The 26027-nt window shown below is 33.2% G+C and overlaps 1 protein-coding gene across 1 annotated transcript in view; it reads left to right on the plus strand.

Moving 5' to 3' along the window:
* The window catches only part of CCDC170 (coiled-coil domain containing 170), a 121503-nt gene extending 96767 nt beyond the window's left edge, over positions 1–24736 (plus strand). Inside the window, exons 10-11 of the mRNA XM_051997956.1 lie at positions 8542–8778; positions 20729–24736. Coding sequence (XP_051853916.1) covers positions 8542–8778; positions 20729–20929 — 438 coding nt within the window. The 3' untranslated portion in view covers positions 20930–24736. The remainder of the gene's footprint in view (positions 1–8541; positions 8779–20728) is intronic.
* Positions 24737–26027: the final 1291 nt, after the last annotated feature.

Consider the following 26027-nt stretch of genomic DNA (forward strand, 5'->3'; position numbering starts at 1 on the left):
GAGATGTAGCGTTAAGGGAGAAGAGGATATTTATAAAGGGGAATGCTGCTGTTTTCTTGGTAAAATTAGAAGAAAGGTCCTCTGCTACAAAAGATAGAGGATAGAAGGAAGGAAGGAAAGAAGCAGGTGTTATTGGAAGATGTAGAGGGCAGAAAAGATTTGTGACAGCCACAGTGAGATTAGCTAATATAAATTTGTAGAACAACCTGGAGCTACATGTCACAGTTATGAAATTTCCTCTACTAGCGGGCAATGCCATGTAGCTACAATGGAAAAGGCAGATGGTGGGTATAATCTAATATTGAGGTCTGGCAAAGATAAAAAAGCAAGGAATTACAATCTTATACCTTTCCAGCCTGTACACCAGACCTCTTCTACCCCTAGCTCTTCATCCTGAGCCCTTATTCTAACCCTCTGACTTATTCTAAGTCTCTCCCTTTGGTTGATTGGATGGTTCCTTTTAGAATCTTTACTTGGAAAGGGCATTTAGTTCAGCTATATCTAATTCTTTTGCAGGCTATACTCCAAACTGGTTGAGGACAATGTATAATTAAACTGGTTGACTATAGATAGGATCAAAGTTGTGAAAGGAGGAAAGTGAATCCCAAGTTAGGAAGACTGTAAATAACTAGAAGTCATAGTGAGCATGAAGAATAGATTTGGTAGGAGTTGGGTAGAGTGGGGAGAAGGTTGTAGTCAGATATAATTTTTATTTCTCCCTTAATTTTAAAATTTTCTTCTTTTATTTCTTTTGGGCATTAGTAGTTGATTTTTAAAATAATTTTAAAAATTCTATTCCTAGATTATTAATCTTTTCTTTCTCTTTTGTGAATGTATGTTTTTAGAGAAATACATTTTTTTCTCCTAAGGACAGATGTACCTTTGTACATAAATTTTGGTACTTATATCATGCTTATTCTTTTTTTAGTGCAATTATTTTTCAGTTCTATGATAATTCTGTGAACAATTCTTAATTTAGGGAAGTCTGTCAACCAGTCAGTAAATATTTATCAAATGCCTATATGTGTCAGGCACTTTATTAAGCAATGATGATACAAAGAAAGACAATGACAATCACTCTTTCTAAGAAGCTTAATTTCTAATAGGGAAACAGGTCAGTGCTTTTGCTTGCTTTCTACTCTGAGAATCAACAAGAATGCAGAAGACACCCACAGGTCTTTGTCAAAGTAAAGGGCCATTATTATTGTGTTTCCTGGTACAGTGAAAACTTTGGGGGGAGGCCGACTGGGCTTTCCAAATCCCACACCCTTCCCCCATGGCATCCATTCAAGGCCTGGAGTTACTGTTACAGTTACTACCACTACTGTTACTACTGTTAACTGCAATTAAGAATTGCTACTACCATTATTTATTTTAGTATTTATGTATTTCTTAGTCTTTTAACATGTACAAAATTGGGGATGGAGATTCCTATCTTCTTTTTTTTTTTTTTAGAGTGTTATTGATAAAGTTTTAACTCTATTACCCCTAACTCCACTTTCCCCACAAGCTCTATGGTTTTTATTTTGTGATTTTGCATAGTACAGTTCTTTGAGTGAATAAGGAAGAACACCTTACCAGAAAACCCCAGAATACAAAAAAGCCTAAATTAACAAGTAAAGAAAAACAGACTAATAATATAACCAACCTCAAAAATTGCCTCCCCCCCTCCTCTCCTGCATTCTTGCAGGAAGTCTTCCTACTACTGTCAACTATTAGAGCATTCTCCTCTAAGAAATTTTCTAGACAGGGATTATTTTTGCCTTTTTTAATGAATCACTGAACAAATAATTGTTAAGCACCTCCTAGATCACAGGAACTATGCTAAGTTGGAGATAAAAAGAGAGGCAAAAACCAAAATGATAACCCACTTTTTACTCTCAAGGAGCTCATATTCTATCAGAAAAAATATCTATGCATTTAAATAAAAGCAAAATAGGTGTAAAATTATTTGGTTGATTCAAAAGGAATAATCAAAAACAATGTCTCCCTCATCACAGAGAGGTGGACTAATATTCAGATTAAGAAAAGTATAAACAATGTGGGAATTTGTACTGCTTGATTTTGCCTCTATAAAATAAATGTTCTCTATTCTTATTTTCTTGTCAATATAAGAGAAGGTAGGAGGAACAGAAAAATGTTTATTAATTGAAAAAAAAAGACCATAGAAGAAGTTTGATAGAATATTTTTATTTTTATAAACATTTTATGTAATACTGGAATTGATTGTTCTTTGAATGTTGTAAATCCATCTGGTTCTTTTTTTTTCTTCTTCTTCCTTTTAGAGTTTATTTATGGCTTGTTTGATTTATTTTTCTAATTTATTGTTTTATCAATTTAGGTAATATAGATTTTTAAAATATTTACTTCACCTAAGTTATTTAATTTTGGCATATATTTGGAGAAAAAGTTTTTAATGGTTTCATTTATTTTCAATAGTTAACCTTCCTTTTTCAGTTTTGATACAACTATGTTTTCCTCTCTTTCTTTAAAAGCCACACATTAATACTTTATTCTATTTACTCAAAAATAGCTTTTTAAATTTATCAATTCAATGGGCTTTTTTTGATTTTCAATTTAGTTACTTTTTTTTAAGAATCACTAATTTGGTCTTTAGTTTTAAAAAAATGTACTTAAATTTTTTTTTTAGTTGCACACACAGTTCATTGAGTTTTACTTTCTTTTGTTGATGAAAGTGTTTAGAAATATGCTTTCTACTCCTGGAGAAATTTAACTTTGTTCCACAAGTTTTGGTATGTTGTCTTGTCATATTCTTTGATGAAAACTTTTATTGCTTCTATCTTTTTTTCTTTTGTCCATTGATCACTAGAATTATTATTAATTTTAATTCTTTTTCTCAAAGACCATTTTTTGGTTATAATTTCTTATTATATTGTGGTTCAAAAAAGTTTATTATTTCTTCTTTTCTGCATTTATTTGTGAAATTTTTTTATTCTTTAACATTGAGATGGTTAGTTTTTATACAGCTGCCATATACATTTGAGAAATGCTTCTTTCCATTTCCATCCAACAATTGTCATATATAACTTTTCTAAAATTCTATGCATATCTTTAGGCTTTTTGTTTTTCAGTTAGATTTGTCTTTATTTGAAAGACATATCTTTAATTCTTCCATTATTAAAATTTTACTGTCAATTTTCCCCTGCAATATGGTAAACTTTTCCCTTTAAATACTGAAGTGCTATGCCATTCAATGTTCATGCTTGCAACTTGTATATGGGTGTACTATCTGGCCCCAAACTTTGTGTGTGTATATATGTGTGTGTGTGTGTGTGTGTGTGTGTGTGTGTGTGTGTGTGTGTATTTATGTGTATGCAATTCTTTGATGGCTTTTATTCCTTTTCTAACATTGATCTACTTAAGATACTCAGATAGAAAATTCTCTGTACTAAATAATCCCCGTCTAGAAAATTCCTTAGAGGAGAAGGTTCTAAGAGTTGACAGTAGCAGGAAGACTTCCTGCAAGAATGCAGGGGAGGAGGGGGGAGACAATTTTTGAGGTTGGTTATATTATTAGTCTGTTTTTATTTACTTGTTAATTTAGGTTTTTTTTATATTCTGGGGTTTTCTGGTAAGGTATTCTTCCTTATTCACTTAAAGAATTGCACTATGCAAAATCACAAAATAAAATTGTTATCTACAGTGCTTTTAAACAAGCATAATGTAGTTTTCTTATTTATTTCCTTTGTCTAATTTTTTTTTTTACTGTTATATTGTCTGAGATCAGAATTACTACTCTCGTAGTAGTTTTTAATTTAGATCCTCATTTTAAATCTGTGAATCTGTTTGTTTCAACTATATTTCTTAACAACATTGTTGGGTTCTGATTTCTAGTCCAATTTGCTATCTTCCTCTTTTTTAGATGATTTAATCTCATTCACCTTCCTAGTAATGATTGTTAATTGTATATTTATGTACACTAAATCCTGATGTACCTTAACTTCTTTTTGTCACCCACCCTAATACTTTAATTTACAAAGAAGATGGTGAAAGAGGAGTGTGCTTTAAATAGTGGATGTTTCCAATGAAGGGATTATTGGTTCCAAGTATAATTATTTTTAAAATCTTTATTGCGCACTATAAGATTGTGCTACAGAAAGGTTCTACAAGTTTGTGATTTCAACTGTTATTACTGAATATACTTCTTTTGCCACAATTGTACAAGCACCAAATTTCATTCTTCATTATTTTTGTCAATTTGGTGGATATGAGGTAAAATTGCAATTTGTTTTGTTCAACACAAAATTTCATAAGAGCTATTAGATAATATCCTAAATATTTCTAAATATTCTAAATATTTCTAAAATTCTAAATTTCTCTGTATTAATCTATATGCCATGGAGATTATTTTGTTCTTGGAAAACCTGAGTTTAGATCTTCCTAACTCTGCCTTCAGACATAGCTGTGTGACATTGGATAAGTCACTTAATTTCTGTTACCTCATTTTTCTCATCTCTAAAATGAAGCTAATAATAGCACCAATCTCCAAGCATTGTTGTGGGGATAAAATGAAATAATATTGGTAAAAAGTTCTTAGCACAGTGTTTGGCACATAATAGATGCTAATTATTATGATCATGGCCTTAAATATTATTGTGATGAAACTGGCCCCAAACTTTATGTGTGTATGTGTGTGTGTGTGTGTGTGTGTGTGTGTGTGTGTGTGTGTGTGTGTATGTAATTCTTTGATGGCTTTTATTCCTTTTCTAACATTGATCTATTTAAGATATTCAGATATAAAATTCTCTGACCATAATATAATTGTATGCAATATTCCTTAATAATAAAGATTTTTAATTTCTTTTGTTTTTAATGTGATACCCCTTTTTTCTATTTGTGGCTTTTTAAAAATTTTTCTCTGTCTCTTAAAATGAAATTTGTTAATGTTCCATCAGTTTTATTAGCTTTTTAAAAGAGCCAACTTTTGGTTTTATTTAACAATTGAATTGTCAAACATTATTTTCTTTTATATTTATTTTGGCTTATAGATTAATAATGTCTTTTTCTCCCTTCTAAACTTTCTTTTGGATTCCTGATTTGTTCCATCATGGAATTTTAGAGTTGGAAGGAACTTCAGCATTATCTAACAAGTCCAACTCATATCAAAAATTCATCCCTATCATATTCCCAACAAGTAGTCATCTAGTCTCTGAAAATCATTTCTAGGTTGTTTTATTTTATTTTTTTTTAGGTCTAATCATAATTTATTTATTTTCTCTTTTTTTTCTTTTAATTAATGTAATTGCCAAGTAATATAAATTTGCTTGTAAAAACTGCTTTGGCTATAATATAGAGATGTGGCTATGTGGCATTATTGTTGCCAATGACTTTTAAATAATATATCATTTTCTGATTTCTACTATCCAACCATTATTGCAGAAGCTTTTTAATTATTCATGTAGTTTTATAATTGTTCCTGAGATTATTTAATTCTGTTCATTACATTATGATCTGAAAATAGAATATTGATATATTCTGACCTTTTGAATTTATATAGTATTTCTTTTTTTCCCAAAATTTTAAATTATATTTTTAAATTTATCAAATTGAGCATTTCCATAAAATTATAGAATTTTAAAAAAATAATTGCATATGAAACTGTGAATCTATTAAGTAGAACTTGCTATTCCTTTAAAATATATAATAAATTATCCTGTAAATCATTTTATACATAATTTTATTCATTAGTTCTTTCTCTAGATGCAGAAAGTGCCTTCATTTATATGTCCTTTGTAGTTAATTTAGGTATTTATGATAGTAAAAAAATGACTCAGTTGTTCAAAATTGTTCTTAAAACAATTTAGTTATTATTGTATACAATTATCTTTTTGACCTATATTACATGATAGATTTTTGCAAGCATTCTATGTATACTTGAAAAGACTGTATTTTCTACTTCTCCCATTTAGTTCTCTGTATATGATTGATTCTAATTTATTAAGTAGTTAAATTAGATATTTCTTTATTATGAATTTTTAAATTCATTCTGTCACATTCTGAAATGTTTGGATTTATACTATTATTACATTTTAAAAATTATCGCTTCTTAAAGAGCTAATAGTCTTTTAAAATTTTAACTGTCAAATTGTTTTATAAATGGAAATTGAGAATTTTACATATTTGTATTATTTATCTATGTATTATGATTCTTTCCTTTCACCATTATGTAATGCCTTTTTCTCTTTTAGTTTTTTCTTTTTAATTGCATTCCTCTTTCTCAGGTATCATTATTATCACCCTTATTTTTTGGAATTTGCAATCACTTATTTTATTTTAGGCTAACCTTTTATTTTAATTTAGATACAGTTTTTATTTTATATTGCATTAGCAACTTAATGCTGAGTTTTGTAACCCGATCCATTCTATACTTTTTTTTTTTAATAGGAGAATTTATGCCATTCGCATATCATGTTACAAATAATAAATGTCTTTTGTCACTTTCTTCTTGGCATGGTCTGGAAGTGTGAGATCTATTTTAATCTCATTATTACAACTATAAAGACTAGTAAATAAAACAAATTATATTTGTGGGTTTAAAAATCATGAAAATATATACTTCAGGATGATTAAATATATTTTTAGATCTGTGAGAGCAGAATTAGTTTCCTTAACTTTTTTACTTTGCCATCTCCCAGGAAGTCTCCCAAGAAATCCTTTAGAAAGATAATTCTTCAAGACTGTTCTTAGAGTACTTTAGAATGATGGAGCTGAATAGTATTGATATTCCACTAGGCTGTTCTACATCCTAGTCATGTTAATGAATAACTTCTAGACCTAGAGATGTTCTTTTCATTCCTTAGATATGAGGATCTCTCCAAAATCTAGCCTCTCAGGCTTTCTCAATGATGTTAATAGCTTAGGTTGTAAACCTGGAGTACTGGCTTGGAGAAAAAATCTGAATATCCTTCCAAGAGTGTCTTCATCGCCTTTTAAGATATTTAATAATATCTCAACATTTAAAATCCTGAACAATTTGATTGCTTTCCAGTCTTATTTCATTCTATTTCATTCCACACATATCCTGTTCCAACCAGACTGCTCTTTTAGCTGTCTTTTGTACATGCCATTTTATGTGTCTTTTCAGAAGTGGTTCTCCCTTTCTTGAATTCCCTTCCTTCTCCCTCTCTGCTTTTTAAAACACCTAGTTTTCTTCAAGGCTTAGCCTTAATGCTACCTTCTTCACAAGGCTTGATAACTCCATTTGTTAGTGCTGTCTCCCAAGGTGGCAAATGGATAGAAGGCTGGGCTTGGAGTCAGTTTCCTCATCTGTGAAATGGGGATAATAATATCTACTTTGTAGGATTGTTGTAGGGATCAAATGAGATATAGTAAACTCTATGTAGATATTAACTATTATTGAAATTACTTTGCAAATATTTTATAGTTATTCAGCATTGTGCAGATTATAATTTTCTCAGTAGATTATAAACTCCATTATAAAGGGAGTGTTTCAGTTTTGACTTTGTATTTTCAGTTTCTCTTTTATGATGAAGTCACAAAGGACTAGTCTTCTCAGAGAGTATAAACTCAAAGTTCTCTGAAAGAATGACTCAAAAGTGAAAATAATCACTTGAGAGCCACTATTATATACAACTAAAGAATGTGTCCTCTCAGTTTTTAACATCATTTTGGCTTGTGATCCTATGAGGTCTGGAGAAATGGGTCCAAGAAAAATCATTGACCAAATGGTTAATTTTGAAATTTTGAAAGAGTAGGTAAAGTATAAAACCATATTAAACTCTAACGGCACAATGCACAATATATTATCACATCATTCATCTTAAATTAGCTATTGATGTGTTACTGCTTCTTGCTGAAAGAAAATGATATTGGCAGAGAGTGTGAGACATTTCTAATATAATATAAAAGACAATTTATAATTGTACTTGTCAAGGCACTTATCACTCCTTATTTCACATTTGGTTTTAACCTCAAGTCTGAGACATAAAATGAGTCACTTGTATCATTTTCTTGATCTGTGTAGATTATTTTCTAGTATGCCTCATGAAGTCCAACCACTGGTAAAGGCAACAACAACAACAACACTGTATACATATTTTGTAAAATGAATGTGACTGTTCTTGGTACCATAGGTACCTTGGAAGTTTACAGATGAGGAAGTATGTGTATATTGATTTTTCACTGACATCTAAAATTTTACAGGAAGGCATTGGCAGAATTTTCACTTTGTTACCCAATCTCTGAACCAAGCTGTCTCCTACCTTATCTTATTGAATCTGTAATTAATAATATTCTAACATGCTTTTTAAAAAAATGAGATATCATTGGATATTTACTAAAATGAGGTACTTCAGCAGATATATTTTGCAAATTTTGTATAAGAAAATTTGGGAATTTTATTTTTGTTTCTTATTATTATATGTTTTGGCCTCTTAAAACATTTTACTACATGGACTTTGATGACTCCTACTTTGGATGCAGTTTTGGATGCAGTCCTGTTTATGCAGTTTTAATGACTTAAATGCTCTATTATCCTGACTAAATTCTTTGATTTTGTAGATTAAAACCCTGGAACAGACCAAAACCATAGAAAACCTAAACAAATCCAGGGGTAAACTGGAGAAGATGAAGGAGAAGGTGGAGAAGCAGTTGATATCTGTTAAGTCAGAGCTGGATATAACTGAACATGAAGCAAAAGAGGATAAAGAGAGGGCTAGAAACATGTTAGATGTTGTTACCAGTGAAATGAAGACACTAAAGAGCACCTTGGAAGAAACAACCAAAAGAGAGAAACAGGTATATATGCATTTGTTGGTCATGTGATCCACAGAGAATGCCTTCAAGAAAGCAAAAGCTTCATAATGTTAATTAGCTCTTTAATATGTAGTATTTCTCATTTTCTGTTTTTTTTTTTTTTTTTTGCATTAAAATGTTTACTTTACTAAAATTTTTGAATCAAATTTTCATGAGGTGGGGTTGAAATTTAAAAATTTAAAAATGCATTTCTCTGGCATTTTAAGATTACAAATGCTTGAGACAATTCTATGATATAGGAAATAAAACTTGTACTTAAAACTTTAGGGATAATAAAGTGTTTTCTAAAGGGCAAAGAAAGCCTTGTGAAAGTTAAATAGAGCCTTTGACCAAACTTCAATATTGTCTACAACTATGTCTACCATTTGTGCCATTCTTGAGATGGATTTTAAAAAGTCAACCAATACCCAAGTGGTGGAATTTATCTCTGACGGGAATCTGTTGAAGAAAATTGACCACAAAATCTCAAACAGTGGCACAGAAAATTGATGGAAGACCAAACACATATGTAAACTATAAAAAAAGGATTCATTGACTTGTTAGTCACAAATAGGAGAGTTTATCTGGCAGCTACATCAGAAGGTCAATCTCATAAAGAAACATGTACTGGGCAACCTGACCCCCATCATTTTTGGCTTTCATCTCTCTGTCTTTCTAAAGTTCCAAAGGGCATAAACTGGACAGTGGGCTGAGTGCCGTTTTTCCCTCTTAGCTGGCTCTGCTCGTACTCATGTGTCAGTGTGGGGAGGGATTTTTTGGAGGTGGGGTTGAAGTGGGGTGGTTATGGCTTGTTCAGTTTATTTTTCTGATATCAAGTACTCAGAGTCTCTGTTCTGAGAGGAAAGGAAAGAACAGAAACAGAGCCATATCCTCATTAAGAAGAAAAAATAAGAATCTCAGGGAAGATTTTTTTTTCCTCCTAGAGACTGAGTACTAAGAGAGACACTATATTTCTGAAACTTCAGGTTCAGCACATGAGAAAAAGTTATAGGAAGGATGATATTATTGTATACAAGCTTCCTTACCAAATGAATGTTTAATCTGTTGGATAAAAATTATCCCAGAAAAGTTTGATTATATTGCAAAGTGAAAATAAATGTATCTGAGTTCAGTTCTTGAGCCTTCTGCTACTGAAGACTCCCTTTGACTATTTGGAATTCAGTTATTCCACCTGTAAAATGAATAATTAGGAAAGATAATCTCTTAATTCTAAAGTCTATTATGTAATTTTTTTTCAGAAATTTAGACATAATTGTCACACTGCTGTGTTCTCATGTATTTCTGGCTTCTTTGCTTCTGCCTTGTTTTGTACAAGAGCAGGCCCAGCATAGGCAGAGTAGATGGTAGCATATGTGATATAAATGTTCTTGCTTTTAAAATGTCTCCCTCTCTTAAATTCCCTTAATTGTTATTTTGATGTGGAAAAAAATTGACCATCAAGTTTAATAGAACCAATTCATGTATGCTCTAACAATACAATCCTACATGTGGTTCTTAGAGAGGTGAAAATGGCAATGGAGAAAACATAAGTGGGAAAAGCAGCCCAACAAAACCAAGTTTATAACAAGGAAGTGTAACAAGTTTGAGGTTATTGAGGAAGTAAATTTCAAGATATTTGAAAGAGAAAAAGGTACAAAAATATGAAAAAGAATCTGTTTTTAAATCATAAATTAAGAGAACAATAATTATTAATCCATATGCTTACTTTCCTTCATATGAAAATTTTTTATTAGAAGAATCAATACATGCATTGAGGATATCCTAAGTAATATTTGAAATGAAGAGGCAGGATTTTATAAGTGATATTGATGAGGTCTAGATATGGGGTACCTAAATGAAATTAGGGTTTAATTGAGGTCTACTGTCAGGTTCAGGGTATGGGGAGTTAAATAGAGCTCCCCTGCAACCCTTTTGGATTCAGTGCAAGAGTAGAGAGTTAAATGAGGTCTAGTAACACGTGAGAGTCCCCTGTAAAGGAATTATAGGCCCAAAAAGCTAGATTGATAAAAGAGGCTTATTATGGGGTTTGGAAGTAAGGTTAAAAAGTCTACTTAAGGAAATTGGTGAAGGTAGAGAGAGGAAGGCACTGGAAACAGGGTTCCAGTGGACAGAAGGTCCTTGGGGTGCCAGGCATGGTGCCAGCGTGTTTCGACCCTCTGCAAAGAGAGGGCTCCAGTTTTATTCTTTTATAAGGAGAGATTTAGCTAAAGGGGCCTGTGGGTGTAGTCCCAAGTTGGTTCCTCCCTGGATTTCAGTGGGGGCTTGAGTTCGCTTGGTGGGGATTGGGAAACCTGAGCAGATCATTAGAATGGGGGCTGAGACAGTTCCGGATCTTCTATTGGGATTCAAAGGAGTGCTTTTGACCAGGATTTGTGACTCAAAGGTCCTAGCTTCCTGGATTGATAATGCATCAGCTAGGAGGGGCTGGGAATCAGAAAGAAAGGAATAAATCAATTCTTAAAGGGACCACAACCCACATCAGTATAATACAACAGATACAACTTTACTGTTGTATGAGTCACTGAATACAAGATTCCACTGTGCTTATTGTTTGATCATTAAAAACAACCTGCTATGGTAGAATAAAACATTTTTCAAAGGCTTTTGTCCAACAAGCATGTCCCAAACACATGGCAAATTAACTGGAATTCTTAAAAAAAATAACAGAAAATGGCTTTGTTCTGATTATGAATGTCAAGCAACATAGAAAATGAGGAGATGCATATTTGCTAAAGACTGGAGAAGTTCTAAGAGGATCCAAGTATAGAGATCCTGTATAGTTGTGTTTCTCCAGAAACTCCTACTATGGGGTAACATTGTAATGATTAAATTAAGCCCAGGAAGATTATAGATCCTCTTAAATGAGATCCATAGTCATCTAAAAATCTAACAACTACCCCGACAAACCAAGAGATTGAAGATTGTGTATAATATCGCATTGGATTTTAAGTTTTATTAAAATCTGATAAAAATATTGAGTGCTAAAGCTTTGGGCACCATCACTAGTTATCGCTTTCTTTCCAGATTGCATCTATAAATTAAATTAATTAAAGAAGAATTAATCATTCTTCTTTATAATCCATACAATCAGTTTTGAATATACTTATATGGACTATTGATCATGAAGTCCATATCTCTTCATTGTCTACAAGATATCATGAGAAATTTTGTCAAATGTTTTGGTGAAATTTAGGTATGCTGCATCTATGACATTTTCATCAGCATAATAATCCAGTCAAAAATGGAAATGAAATAAGTCTGGCATGAGCTGTTATTGATGAAAACATATTGGCAATTAGTTATCACGGTTTCTCTTTGAAAATACTCACTAATTATCCCTTCAATAATACCTATTATGTGTTTTTCAAGAGTCAAAACTGAATTCTAATGCTTATGGTTTGAAGTGATCCTTGTTTTCTCCTTTTGGAAAAAAAAAGATCAACATTTTCAATCTTGTGTGCTTCTTTCAGCAATTATTTTAATTGATTCTCTCAGATATAATTTATTTAGATCTGATTATTTGAAGGTAATTAGTTACTGTTTTACATGTCTCTTGACTTATCTGGGCTTTAATTGTTTTTGTTATTCTCCCAGTCTCAGTATTATTTTCTTTTATATAGAAAATAGCAGCAAAATACATGGATAGTTCAGCTTTCTTTCCCTTGTTTGTTATAACATTCTATTTATTTACCTCAGTAATTATTCTAATCATTTCTTCAATTTTCATCTTGAAAATCAAACATAGATATAAAAATTCCCTTTTCTTATTTTCAATATTCTTTTTTTAAATAAAGCTTTTTATTTTCAAAATACATGCATAGATATTTTTCAACATTCACCCTTGCAAAAAACCTTGTGTTTCAAATTTTTTTCTCCTTCCCTTCCCTCCACCCCCCCACATGGCAAACAATCCAATATATATTAAACATATGCAATTCTTCTATACATATTTCCACAGTTATCATGCTGCACAAGAAAAATCAGATCACACAGGGAAAAAATGAGAAAAAAATGCTAGCAAACAACAACCAAAAAAGTGAAAATACTATGTTGTGATCCACACTCAGTCCCCACAATCCTTTCTCTGGGTGCAGATGGCTCTCTCTATCACAAAACCAGTGAACCTGGTCTGAATCACCTCGCTGTTGAAAAAAGTCATGTCCATCGGAATTGATCATCATATAATCTTCTTGTTGCTATGTACTATGTTCTCCTGGTTCTACTCATTTCACTTAGCCTTAGTTCATGTAAGTCTCTCCAGGCTTCTCTGATCATCCTGCTGATCATTTCTTATAGAACAATAATACTCCATAACATTCATATATCATAACTTATTGATCCATTCTCCAACTGATGGGCATCTACTTAGTTTCCAGTTCTTTGCCACTACAGAAAGGTCTTTAACATTCTTCAATAGCCACAAATCATTGTGAGCCTTATTTCCCTTGATGTGATTCTTATGATGCTAGTGTTTTGTGTTTATCCGTAGCTACATGCCCTATTTCTATGTTTTGTATGTATTTTAAAATATATTCTAAATTTGTTGATATATCCCATATATATTCCCATTAATCTCTTTAGGCAAGTTCCTTTTTTGTTCCTCATCAGATTTAGTTGTATCAGCAAATATGTAACTTTCTATATTGTCTGGGACCAAAGCAAACACACTTAATTTCTTTTCTGAATAACAACCCTTAAGGTATTTGAACAGGGAACTATCATGGCTCATACAGATCTTCTATTCTAGCTAAATATCCCCAGTTTCTTTAACCAATTTTTTTCTCAGAGTTTTTGAATCCTTTTATTAGCTTGGTTTTAGCAATGTGGACTTGCTGCATGTTGTTCATCTCTTTAAATGTGGCACTCATAAACAAAAACGATCTTCCAAATGAGGATCGACCAGAATTGGGATACAGTAGAACTATCACCTCTTTTGCTAGAGATACTACAATACTAAGAATGCAATTTAAGATTGTATTCTGTTTGGCTCCTCAGCCTATTGGGGATATGCCTTTTCTGTAGTCACCTGGATTGACCCTTAGACACCAGATACAGATTGTTATAACATCTACAATGGAAACCTTTCCACTTTGGTAGAATCTACTATAGTTTATGTTTCATTCATATAGCTTTTGGGGATCCAGGGTTATCTCCATCCCACAATGAAACATTGGCTTGGAACTTTTTCCTATTAACTGGGATAGGCTTCTCCTTTATTTAGTGTTTCATTTAGAATTTTCAGTGTGGTAAAACCTTAGGTTATTTTTTTTACATGAACTATTTTCTAGCTTTATTTTCCCTACAAAATAGTCTAACAGTTGAATAATGAATCCAATTGCAGAACTTTACATTTTTTCTAATTAAATTTTACTTTCTTAGTTTTGTCATTCTGTTATAACTTGTAACCACCTTTTTGGGTCCTTATTCTGTCATCCTGTGTATCTCTAACAGATTCATCTTATCATCCCTTATTCCAGTTTTAAATTAATGATTATTCTTATATGATTTTTATCATCTATCATTTTGTCCACAATCATGCCCAGATCACCCTATCTTTAAAAACAAACCCCAACTTTTTGCTTATATCATCTCATCAAACTACTGTCATATATCTCTCCTCCCTTTCACAAAAAGTGTTTTTTTTTTTTAGAAAAAAGTTATGTTCATTTCTTCCACTTATAGCCTGACTTTTGACTTCATCATTCCACTAAAACTGTTCTTTCCAAAGCTACTGATATCTCTAAAGCAAAATCCTAAAACCTTAACTCAGTTCTCATTTTTCTTAACTACTCTGCATCATTTGACATTGTTGACCATCCTCTCCTCCTGGATATTTTCTCTCCATGAATTTTTCTTAAATTTCTCTTTCCTGGTTTTCTTGCCTGTTAATCTACTTTGTTTCTTGTACTAGATCAGCATTCTTGCTCCACTCCCTTTGCCTAAGTATACTCCACAGCTCTGCCATGGGTTATCTTCTCATCATGCAACACTCATTTTCTTGGTTATCTCATCAGTTCTCATGGGTGCTACTGTTGTTTCTATATATATGACTCTTAGATGTATAGATCCAGCTCCACTTGCTATCTTGCATCTACTTGTTATCTTGCATCACCAATTGTCCACTGTACAATACTAATTGTATTTCTCTTAGGCATGTCAAACAATATATCCATAAGAGAACTCCTTATATTTCCTTCCCAATTCTCCCAGTTTCTCAACATTCCTATAACTTTTGAGGGCCCCACCATTGTTCTAATCATTCAGATTCTAAACTCATATATGCATACATGCGTTCATTCATGCATGTAGATCTATATGATACAGAGTATGTCCAAATTATTAAGTTAATAAGTAGCTGTAGAAATAACCACTTTTTCTCAGAAACTTGTGTAAGTTGGGTAGTGAGTGTGGGGGAAGGGAGAATTTGCAAAAATTCTCAAAAAAGGCTTTCCTGAAGCCACATCTGGCTCATAGTAATTTTTAGGTAGACAAAGGAAGTCTTCCAACTTGACTTTGGCAGTGCTGCTGGAAGATACTGTGGCAGTTAACAGCAACATGGTGGGAGCAAGTAGAGGGTTGGTTTGTAGACTCTGTAGGTGTGGAAAGTTGGGGAGCTGGAGATGGTGACTGTGTTTGGGATGGTGTTAAACAATAGCAGAAGAGGTTATAGAGATGCTTGGTGATCAAGGGCAAAGACAGTTGTCTGCTCTGAAGGATGGTTGTTCCTGTCCACAGGGGAAAGTTTTTCTCATATCACTTTGTTTTTCATGGCTCTTGGAACAAGAGAGCAGGCTTGTTTTCTTTCTCAATGATTGGCTAAGCCATACATTTTTGGCCATTTTTCTTGGCACTCAGAAGGAATACAGGCAAAGGATTACAAAGGAACAAAGGCATATAATAAGATCTGAATCCCAATCAATAGTACATAACTCTAGGTCTCTGCTATTCTGTCTAGTTATGATTTTTGGATTGATTCTCTGGCACCTAAGAAGGAGGGGGCTTTGGAAAACAGTCAATCAGTAGGAAGCCTGAATTGCAATCCTCCTTTCCCTTATTGATCACAAGGGCATTGTGAAGTAAGACACAACAAATTTTTCATGCGTTGATTAGGTAAAGTTTGCTAAACTGATAACCAAGAGAGCCCAATATTCCTTGTCTGAATGAAGCTGACTAAACTGGTTAATGAGTGGACAAACACAGAGCCTCTTTTATCTGCAAAGATGTAGCAATAGTCCAATTTTCACAGCTAGCTTTAATCTTTATATTATTAAAATATTGATGAACTGTTAAGCTGTGTGTACTAGTGCTTTGGATAGAGGATTGAGAGGATAAATTGGAAAAAAATCCACATAGAAAAGAGATTTAAGACTGTAATATTTTCCATAGTAAGGTTTCTGGAGGAGGCCTCATATTTAAAGAAGGAACGTTATCAACTTATTTGAACAACTTCCCAGAGAAGAGAGAATGGATCCTTTAGGATTTCTTTGAGCATCAGAATGAGCTAATAACAATGTGGGAGTAGTAATTGGATAAGCTGTTACCTCTATGCCTCATGGCTAACTTAAAAAGAAACTGAAAAAGAAAGAATTAAGGAAAGGTTATGAAAGAAATCATACCTTAATAAGGAAGGAAAGTGTCCTGGAGAACCAAATTACATATACAGACATATATACATAATATACATTATAGATACATACATAATATATAAGGGGAAGTTAGATAGGCACAGTGGATAGAGTGCTGTGCCTGGAGTCATAAAGACTCATCTCCTTAAGGTCAAATTTGACTTCAGATACTTACTAGCTATGTGATCCTGGGTAAGTCATTTAACTCTTTTTGCCTTAATTCCTTATTTAAAATGTGCTGAGAAAGAAATAGGAAACTACTCCAGTATCTCTGACAAGAAAACTCCAAATGGGGTCATTACACATGACTAAAAAACAACAATATTCATAACATATACATTATATACGTACTCAATGCACACATTTATAATGTATATATACAATATTCCAATACATAATAGAGAATATCAGATATTTATCCTTTGTTTTTTATAGCATTAACAATTCATGATAATAATCAGAAAATATACATTTTTGAAATGACAGTCAAAAGAAAAGAATAATTACATATAATACAGATTATAGAACTGTGATTTATATTTAAGCAAAGCAGCACGAAAAAGCTGTTTTCCTGTATTCACAATTAGTGAACATGGCATTTTCTGTGTAAAGCAGCAACAACTGAAATATTCTAATCAAGTACCTTACAATAAAAAAAAAGAGGGATATGAGAAATTATATTTCAGACGGATACCATGTTTGGTTGTAAACCTATTTTAAAATCTTTCCCCTTTCCCTATTCATATATATAGATATATTTATAACATGTATATATTTTATTGCCATTATATCTCTGCTGGTTTAACATAATATACTAAATAGTTATCTGCATTTATTTTGGTTTCTAAAAATATATAAAATGCATTAAAACAGCTACCGCAGCTTTCAAGAAATCACTGTATTAGCATTGAAAGCTTCATTCTGAAAACATAAAGCAGTAATACTGAATAAATAGTGATTGTTTTTGTCTTCTCCATACAGCTGATGGCCTTTATCCAAAATGTTAAAATACTGTAGCAAATAGTATAAACATGCAATGTTTTTTTTTTTTTTTTAATGGACATAATATAAAAGTAACACTTCTTTGCTATTTTAATACAATATAGGTTATAACAACTTGGGGAGAGGATATGAAAACCATTTTATTTACATAGGTAATTAAGGCCCAATTATGTAAAGGTAAGGAACACTAGAATTTGCCCATTGTCTCACTTCCTTCTGCACCCTCTGAAATCAAAAGTTTTAGATTCAGATCGATCATAGTTCTAAACCTGGAATGATATACACATCACTTTATCTAAAGACCATTTGTTCCTTTTCACAAAGAAAATTTTTTAAAGCAGGTACCATAGTTAGTTGTGAAATGGTCCCAGTTTTTGCTCCTTCTTAAATACGTTTCTAATTTGATCCTATTTTCCTTTTGTTAGTCTCTTTTCTCTTTAGATTAAACAATGACCTACTGATTCTTAGTACTGATGAACAAGGGATTTGTATATGCAACTTCCATTAATGCTAATTGATGTATAGATATATAATTATGTATAGATACATAAACATATGTATATATATACACAATATTCACAATACAGATATATGCATGTAATTTTTTTTAGGAGAGGGCATTAACAACTGGATAAGTAGAGGAATCAAATGGTTTCATGTTGAAGGTGAGACTCAAAATTAGATTTGACAAAAACAAGGGATTCTGTGAAGAAGAGGGAAGGAAGGAATTTGTTTCAGGCATGGGAGGCAGCCAATATAAAAGCTTAGAAATGGAATATGGAAAGTCATTCATGAAAAATAGCAAGACAATCACGTTAGCTGTGTTGTAGAGTGTGTGAAAGGAAATAATGCATGATAATTGGTCTGAAAGGGCAGGCTGGAGGAGTTTGTACTTGATCTTCTAGGTAATAGAGAGTCATTTTGACTTTATTGTGGAGAGTGCTCTGTGGTTCAACCCATGCTTTAGAAAAGAAAAATGCCACTCTAGTAGCTGAGTAAAAGATGAACTAAAGATGGAAGAAAATTGAAGCAGGAAGTCATATTAGGAAATTAGTCCAAAAGTCCAGATGAGTGATGCTTAGGGTTTGAATGAGAGTGGTGGTAATAGAGTGAAGAGACTGATGCAAGAGATGTGGAAGAAGAATCTACAAGACTTGGTAACTTGGAAGCCTCTTATGATCTCCTTGGTTGTAATAACCTACTCCTAGAAACCCAGAAAAATTAGGGTGTAGGGGAGTTTGAGGAGGACTGGCATCTTTGGCATGTGGGCTTGCCAAGAGCCTTTTTAGGGCTATTTATTCATCTTTGGTGTCTACCTAGCACTTAACTTTCACCTGTGACTACATGGAGATGTAGCATGTGTAGTGGATATACTCTCCTGGTAAACTAAGTAAACCATACTTTACATGCTAAACCTCACTAGTCAGGATAAAGCAGGATGAGGATAACCAATGGAGCATAAACCAGTCAGTGAAGTAGAAGGGTGTCTACTAAGTTCCCTTAGATTATTGGAAGATGGCTAAAGTTCTGTTTAGAGCTTATCAGACATCCACTGCATCCTGTACCATCTCCATTCATCCTGACTTGTACCTTGCCACTGGACTTCAGTGACTTGGGAAAAGAGAGGCTAATGAGGCTTAATGATTGTGTAACCCTGCTTCACTTAAATCCAATTCATGTATGAGTCAAGACATCACCTGTGATTTCATTGGCCCTTTTCATAAAAACAAAACAAAACAAAACAAAAAAACAATTCCTGGAAACCACTTTGTATCTATATTTTACATTTTTTTGGTACATGTTTTTTTTTTTTTAAACATTTTATTTTTTGGTATATGTTTATTTTTTACATTTTTTATTTTTTGGTACATTTTTTTTTAACATTTTATTTTTTGGTACATGTTTTTCCCCCAACAGAATCAAGTTGAAATCAAACATTAAATGCTCAGTAAATGTCAGTCACTGTTTTTGTCTTTGTAGTCCCAGTGTCTATAATGGTAGGCATTTAATAAATGCTTATTGAATAGATAAGTATTGAACAGAATCAAACTGTGATAGAGCTCTAAGGTATTGTGATAGAGATCTTTAAGTTGATATCAATCCATTATTCACTACTTTTTGAATTAGCACAATAACCCTCTTAAGAAAAAGAAAATGAGGTTGGTTTAGCATTACTCGCTCTTAATGAATCTGTCTATGCTTTCTTGTAGCAATTATCTCTGGATTTGAAACTATTTACTTACTATGTAATCTTTGGAAAATCACTTAGCTAATCCATAACCCAACTTCCTCATCTATAAAATAAGGATACTAGAATTTTAAGGTTCCTTCTAGTCCTAATTCCATAACCACTTACCTTTCCAAGAGCTGAGATATTTTTCCTTTAATTTTTTTATTTATAAAAATTTTATTTTGTTTTATTTAGCAATATCTTAACAATCAGTATGATTTAGTCAACAGAGAGTCTCAGTTGAGAATACTTGGGTTCACATTTTACTTATGATCTATACTGGCAATGTGTCCTATCATTTAATCACTCACTGTCTGAGGCAACTAAAACAAAGATGAAGATAGACAGTTTCATCAGAATTGATCCTCATATAGTATAGTTGTTGAAGTGTATAATGGTCTCCTGGTTCTCCTCATTTCACTTAACATCAGTTCATGTAAGTTCCTCCAGGGCTTTCTGAAATCATCCTGCTGATCATTTCTTACAGAACAATAATATTCCATAACATTCATATGTCATACTTTATTCAGCCATTCTCCAATTGATGGGCATCCATTCAGTTTCCAGTTTCTTGTCCCTACAAAAAGGGCTGCCACAAACATTTTTGCGCATGTGGGTCCCTTTCTCTCCTTTAAAATCTCTTTGGGATATAAGCTCAGTAGTAACACAGCTGGATCAAAGGGTTTGATAACTTTTTGAGCATAGTTCCAAATTACTCTCCAGAATGGTTGAATCTGCTCACAGTTCCACCAACAATGTTTCAGTGTCCCAGTTTTGGGGGATTTGTTTTGCTTGACTATGCATCTTTGTTTTTGTTTTTCATTTGGTGCTGTGGTGTGATAGTTGGGAGGGAAAATTGGGCTACTGATGAATTTATAAAAAAAAAGGAAAATAGGTAAAAGGAAAAAAATTCTAAGAACAAATGAATTGATGAATCTTCATCAATTTTTTAAAAGATAAATGTGTGCAATGAATTTATTTTGTTCATTTTGCATGATCCTATAGAGTTTATTATTCTCTTTGGCTGGGGTTCTCTTTTATCACTATGATATTTTGATTCTTTTTGTTATTTCAGCTGGTGGACTTCAGGGAGGTGGTTTCACGGATGTTGGGCCTAAATATTACTAGCCTTGCTGTTCCTGATTATGAAATCATCAAATGCCTTGAAAGACTCATCCATTCTCATCAGCATCATTTTGTTCCCTGTGCTTGCCTTAAAGACCTGACTACTGGACAAGATATATCCTCACAAGAACATTTAAAACTTTTATACTGACCTCTGCCTCATTTGAGGGAAGTAGCACTAAGAGATGAGGGAGGCAGTGCTGAGAGAGAAATTTTCACTTCTTCATTTGTTTGAATAGAATCAGTGTCTGGATCCCTTTGGAAGATCTTACATTGAAATAGGAGATTGAATGGTTTATAGACCAAGATTCAAATTTTAGTTATGGAAACCACCCACTATTATTTTGTACCTTTGTGCCACTATATGGAGATACAGCCAAATGGAGGCAGATCTCTTTCATCCATGTTCCATGGTTTAAATTGTGTAATTTTTCTACCAATGCTGATTTGGATTTAATGAAGGCAGGTTCTTTGATCACATATCATAAACAATGAGATGCAAATACAGTGGTACTTGGGCACTCTTCTTCTTTGAAACTCTGCATTTTGAGAAGAAAAAAAAAAGCTTCAACATTTGACACTTGTTCAGCACTTGGCTGTTGCCTTAGTTGAGCAGGAGGGACTAGAGGTTGACCAGGTAGATTGCTCAGTTTTTGATGTTGCTGATATTTATTACCTTTGGTGATGAGCAGCTCCTCCCCAGCAAGGGCAGCAGCGTGCAGGACTGTTAGAGTGGAGCCCATGATGCTGAGGTTATGTGGTCTGGGGTGAGTTGAGGGGCAGTTCCTGCAGGACAATGTGGCCGCATTGCATAGTCTTCCTGCTTCAAAATCAGTAATACTGGAAGGGGCACAGAGTGGCAGACATGCTCAGTAGAAGGAAAAGCAGCAGGAGCAGGAGCTGCAGAGGTGGGAACCCAGAAGTAGGTGATGGGCATGGAGGACCCAGGACTGCTGAAAGCTCTGAGCCCCAGATGGGTGAGAGCTCAGGGTGAGAGAAGCTTAGCTTCCCGCTTCCACATAAGGCTTCCCCTCCCCAAGAAACCTAGGAGGCATTCGGTGGGGGGAGAGTATAAAGGTCTTGGTTCCTCTCAGAAAGAGAGTTGGGTCAAGAAAGGAGGAACCTGGCTCATCTGGGCTGGCTTGTTTCTTCCCAGCTGGAAGCCCCATTTGCACTTTTGGGGAATTGGGTAGGGAAGGAGAGTTAAGCTGTGATCTGGAGATGTGCTTTTTATGAGAAAAATTTATTAGATACTTGTCATTTTTGCCACTTGTCCTGCCTTCTGGAACCAATTGCTAACAAATATTGAGGTGTTACTGTATTCCTTTCTCTTTAAATTGAATCTATGGAATCTCTTATAAACAAGTGCTTCTACTTGGGAATGAATGAATACAAGACATTTATTAAGTACTTACTATGTGCCAGGCACTGTACAAAGGGAAAAACAGTAAAGGCTCATAGCTAAGGACTTTAAGTTTCATTTCTGATTCCTTTAAAAAGTAATCAAGTCAATTTGCTAAGAAACAAATTTTTCCCCTTTCCCCTCCTTCCTTCATTTGTCTAAGACAAAAATTCATATTTAATTCTAAACACTTTTCATCTTCCTTTTTTCTTGGGTCTTTTCCTGTTTGCTTGCATATTTTTCCAGGGAATCAGCTTTTTATCATTACTGAGAAAAATGTATTGAAATTTTCTTTAACATCAAATTTATCTGCCTATAGATAGAAATTTCTCTAGAGCACCAGCCCTGAAATCAGGAGGACCTCTGTTCAAATCTAGCCTCAGACATTTAACACTTCCTAGCTGTGTGACCCTAGGCAGGCCACTTAATCCCAATTACCTCAGGAAAAAAAAAAGTTTCTCCTAGCTTCCCTGTAATGTTTTGGTGAAGCATCAAAGTACCTTAAGGGAGAAATAGGAAGTGCCCAATGTCAGGCAAGTTAAACCACTACCACTTAGATAGCGACAACCCAGATCTTTCCATCCAGTAGCAGCACTCTGTCTTATACTCCTGGTCCTTCTTCAATTTGGGCCTTTCAGCCATCATTGAGGTGAGCAATTACTATGGAGAAGGGGCCCACTTTTTTCAGTATCACTATATCAAATGCTTACTCTTACCAGCTGTCATAAATTGGCAGGTAAGCTCAAGAGTCTTGGAAGTGACAGCATTTTCTTCACACTTCTGCTATCATCCTGCTCCTGTAGCTACCATTTTCATAAAGCACCCTTTGGGAAGATACAGTTTGGCAATTGCTTCTGTGAATCCTGCAGTCATAACTATTGAAGACCTAGGGAGAAAAGAAAAAAAAATTAAATTTAATTCAGGAGCAGCTAGGTAGCCAGTGGATCGAGCTCCTGAAGTCAGGAGAACCTGATCAAATCTGGCTTCAGACACTTAACACTTCCTAAATGTGTGATCTTAGGCAAGTCACTTAACCCTGATGTCTCAGCAAACCCCCCCCCCCAAAAAAAAAAACCCAAAAATTAATCCCTCAGCTTTGTCAAAGGGACCAACATCTGAAAGTGATAGGATTTTTCAGCAGAAATGACATTAAAAAGGATGCATTATCATCTATTTTGCTATGGTACTCTAAGGATCATGGAACTTTTTTATCAGACTTATAGCTGAAACCTCTTCACTATGGTGCCCTCCATCATTAGAATGTGAGCTCTTTTCAGAGCAGGAGCATATTTTACTTTTCTATTTATATTCACAATTCCCAAATGCACAGATTTCATTGAGGATGTTCCTCAGCATGTGGTGTAATGTGGGATGTGTGTGTATGTATATGGGTGTATATATGTGTGTGTGTGTGGCAAGGAAAGGAGATCTGGTAGCCTTAGCCAATTCTTGTCCCAGGTTCCCAGCTGCAGCCTCTGGATACATCCTCACACTCTTCCTTGTACAATTTTTAGTTGTTTCAAAACCCATGTTATCTGGGGGAGATATGGATGGCAAAGAAGTCCAGGAAACAACTCAGCTTAAATGAGACACCGGAATGGAATTCAATAATTCTTTTTTTGAACACACATTGTTCTTTACTCTCTGCATTCCTCCTAATTCCAATCTTTAACATGGGACATAATGAAATGTTAGCAAATATTTGCTAAATGAAAGAATGAAATTTACAATATCCTCTCAGTTTGAACTTTCTGTCTTCTTTTGAAATTTAGTGAAATGAATTACCTTTGATTTGTCTTAATTATTTTCTAAAAATAACTTTAGCATGGTTTCAATTAATGTTTTCATTTAAAAAAAACAAAAAAAATTAGTTTTTTCTTTTCTGTTTAGAGACTTAAGATAACTAAATATATATTCAAGGTCATGTAAGAGATTGAAATGGACAAATCATAATACCCATTTAAAATATTTCTATTATATCTCAAAATGTATATATCACATATGTGTTATATGTCTGTCTAGATAATGTCTATAAAACATTTTATAAAGACATAGAAAATTTTAAAATAAAAAAAAATTCAAAATTTCTAATAGAAAAGGAATATGAGATAAAATGATCATGTCTACTGCACTTATTTCATCTGACATATACTTCTATCCCACACAATACATACACATGCATCTCTTCCCCCATATACAATCTCATATGGACATTACTTGGTTTTTTAATTTTGCTAATGTAAAATTGGAAATGTTTTAATAAAATTTCTTTTTTGAGTGAAAAATTTCTGATTTGACAATTTGACAATTGAATGCCACAGAGTGTGTTTATAATTAATTTACAATTTTAATAAGGAAATGATTATATTCCACAGTAAAGTTCATTCATATTTTATATTTCATAATAAAATACATTAGATTGCACCAATGTTCTTATCTCTTTCTCTTCTCCTGAACTTCCTGTATTAGATTATAAGTTCCTTGAGAGCATGCATAATTATTCTTTTCTTTTTATTCTGAGTGTTTAGCACTTAATAAATCTTTGTTGAAAATGAATTTGTTGACTCCTATCAATTGTGGTTCTAGAAAAGATATATAGACTGGCTCATTTTCACTTTCAGGAATGTAATTTTTGGTCAGAAAGATCTGCCATTATGGAACTATGGAGGAGTTGTCTTAATCACTTTGGAAACACACACACACATATGAGAGCATGTATGTGCATATGCATATATATTTATACATACGTATCTATTTCTCATATAGGAATACAATATGAATACTAAGACACTAAGATGTATTGTTTTTTTGAATGTATCAGAATTTTCAAATGTATCTAGAATTGAATGGATTTCCAGTGCATAGTAATAAGATGCAGATTCATCTTATTGACTTGATGGGGGGCTTATAAAATTGCATGCCAATTTAAAAATGCCTTCATGTGCATCATTTCAATTTATCAGCAGCTTTGGGGGTGGGTATGTATATTCCTAGCAAATTGATCACAAAAAAGATAATTTGTTTATTATTTATAAAACTAGAAAAGTTTAACAAGGTATCTTGGCTTCTAGTTCAGTGATACTTGCGTTATACTAACTTTTTGTCCATACATAATTTTGTCGTGGACTTATTGAGCAAAGAAGCACTATAAAAGAGAGCATTGTCTATGTGGAAAAGATGGAGGGTTTGAACAACTCAAGTTCAAGTTTTGAACTACTACTCTTAATTTTCCAGGGAAGAGATTGCATCCAGTGGTTTTCTGGTAATAAGAAAAGTTTATACCTTTAGAGAATGAGGATGAAGATGCTTTGTCCTAAAATACTGTTTAACTGAAAGTTTTTTCATTCCATTGGCAGCTGTCAATATCTTGGCAGCAACATTTCTTTTTGGTTGTTGCCAAAAAATCCTGCCTAATTTTTGTGGAAAGTCAGCCAACTATCTGGGTGGTGTTTTTTTTTTTTTTTTTTGGACTGCAGCTTTTCTTAATGGCATAAAATCTCCTTTAAATATTTTAAGTCAGAGATGAAGAGAGATTTTTAATTGATGTCTTTTTCTTTGCGAATCCTTTTAAAATTTGAGCAGAAAAGAGAAATTACCCCTCTCCTCTTAGGAATATTACATAATCCTAATTTGTCATTAATTTATCTATTTCTTCATTCAATGAATATTTATTGAACAAGAAACAGATCAAAGACTGCAAGGAATTCAAAGAAGATATAGGGCAGACTCCTGCCTTCATGGAGCTTACTTCTTTTTTAGTTTATTTATTTTTAATACACATTGAGTTAAATAACACACATGAATTATCTTGGGAGAGAAAAACAGAGGAAAAGGAATAAACCATGGG

The sequence above is a fragment of the Antechinus flavipes genome, chromosome 4 (assembly GCF_016432865.1).
Source record: "Antechinus flavipes isolate AdamAnt ecotype Samford, QLD, Australia chromosome 4, AdamAnt_v2, whole genome shotgun sequence".
In the NCBI taxonomy this organism is placed as follows: Eukaryota; Metazoa; Chordata; class Mammalia; order Dasyuromorphia; family Dasyuridae; genus Antechinus; species Antechinus flavipes.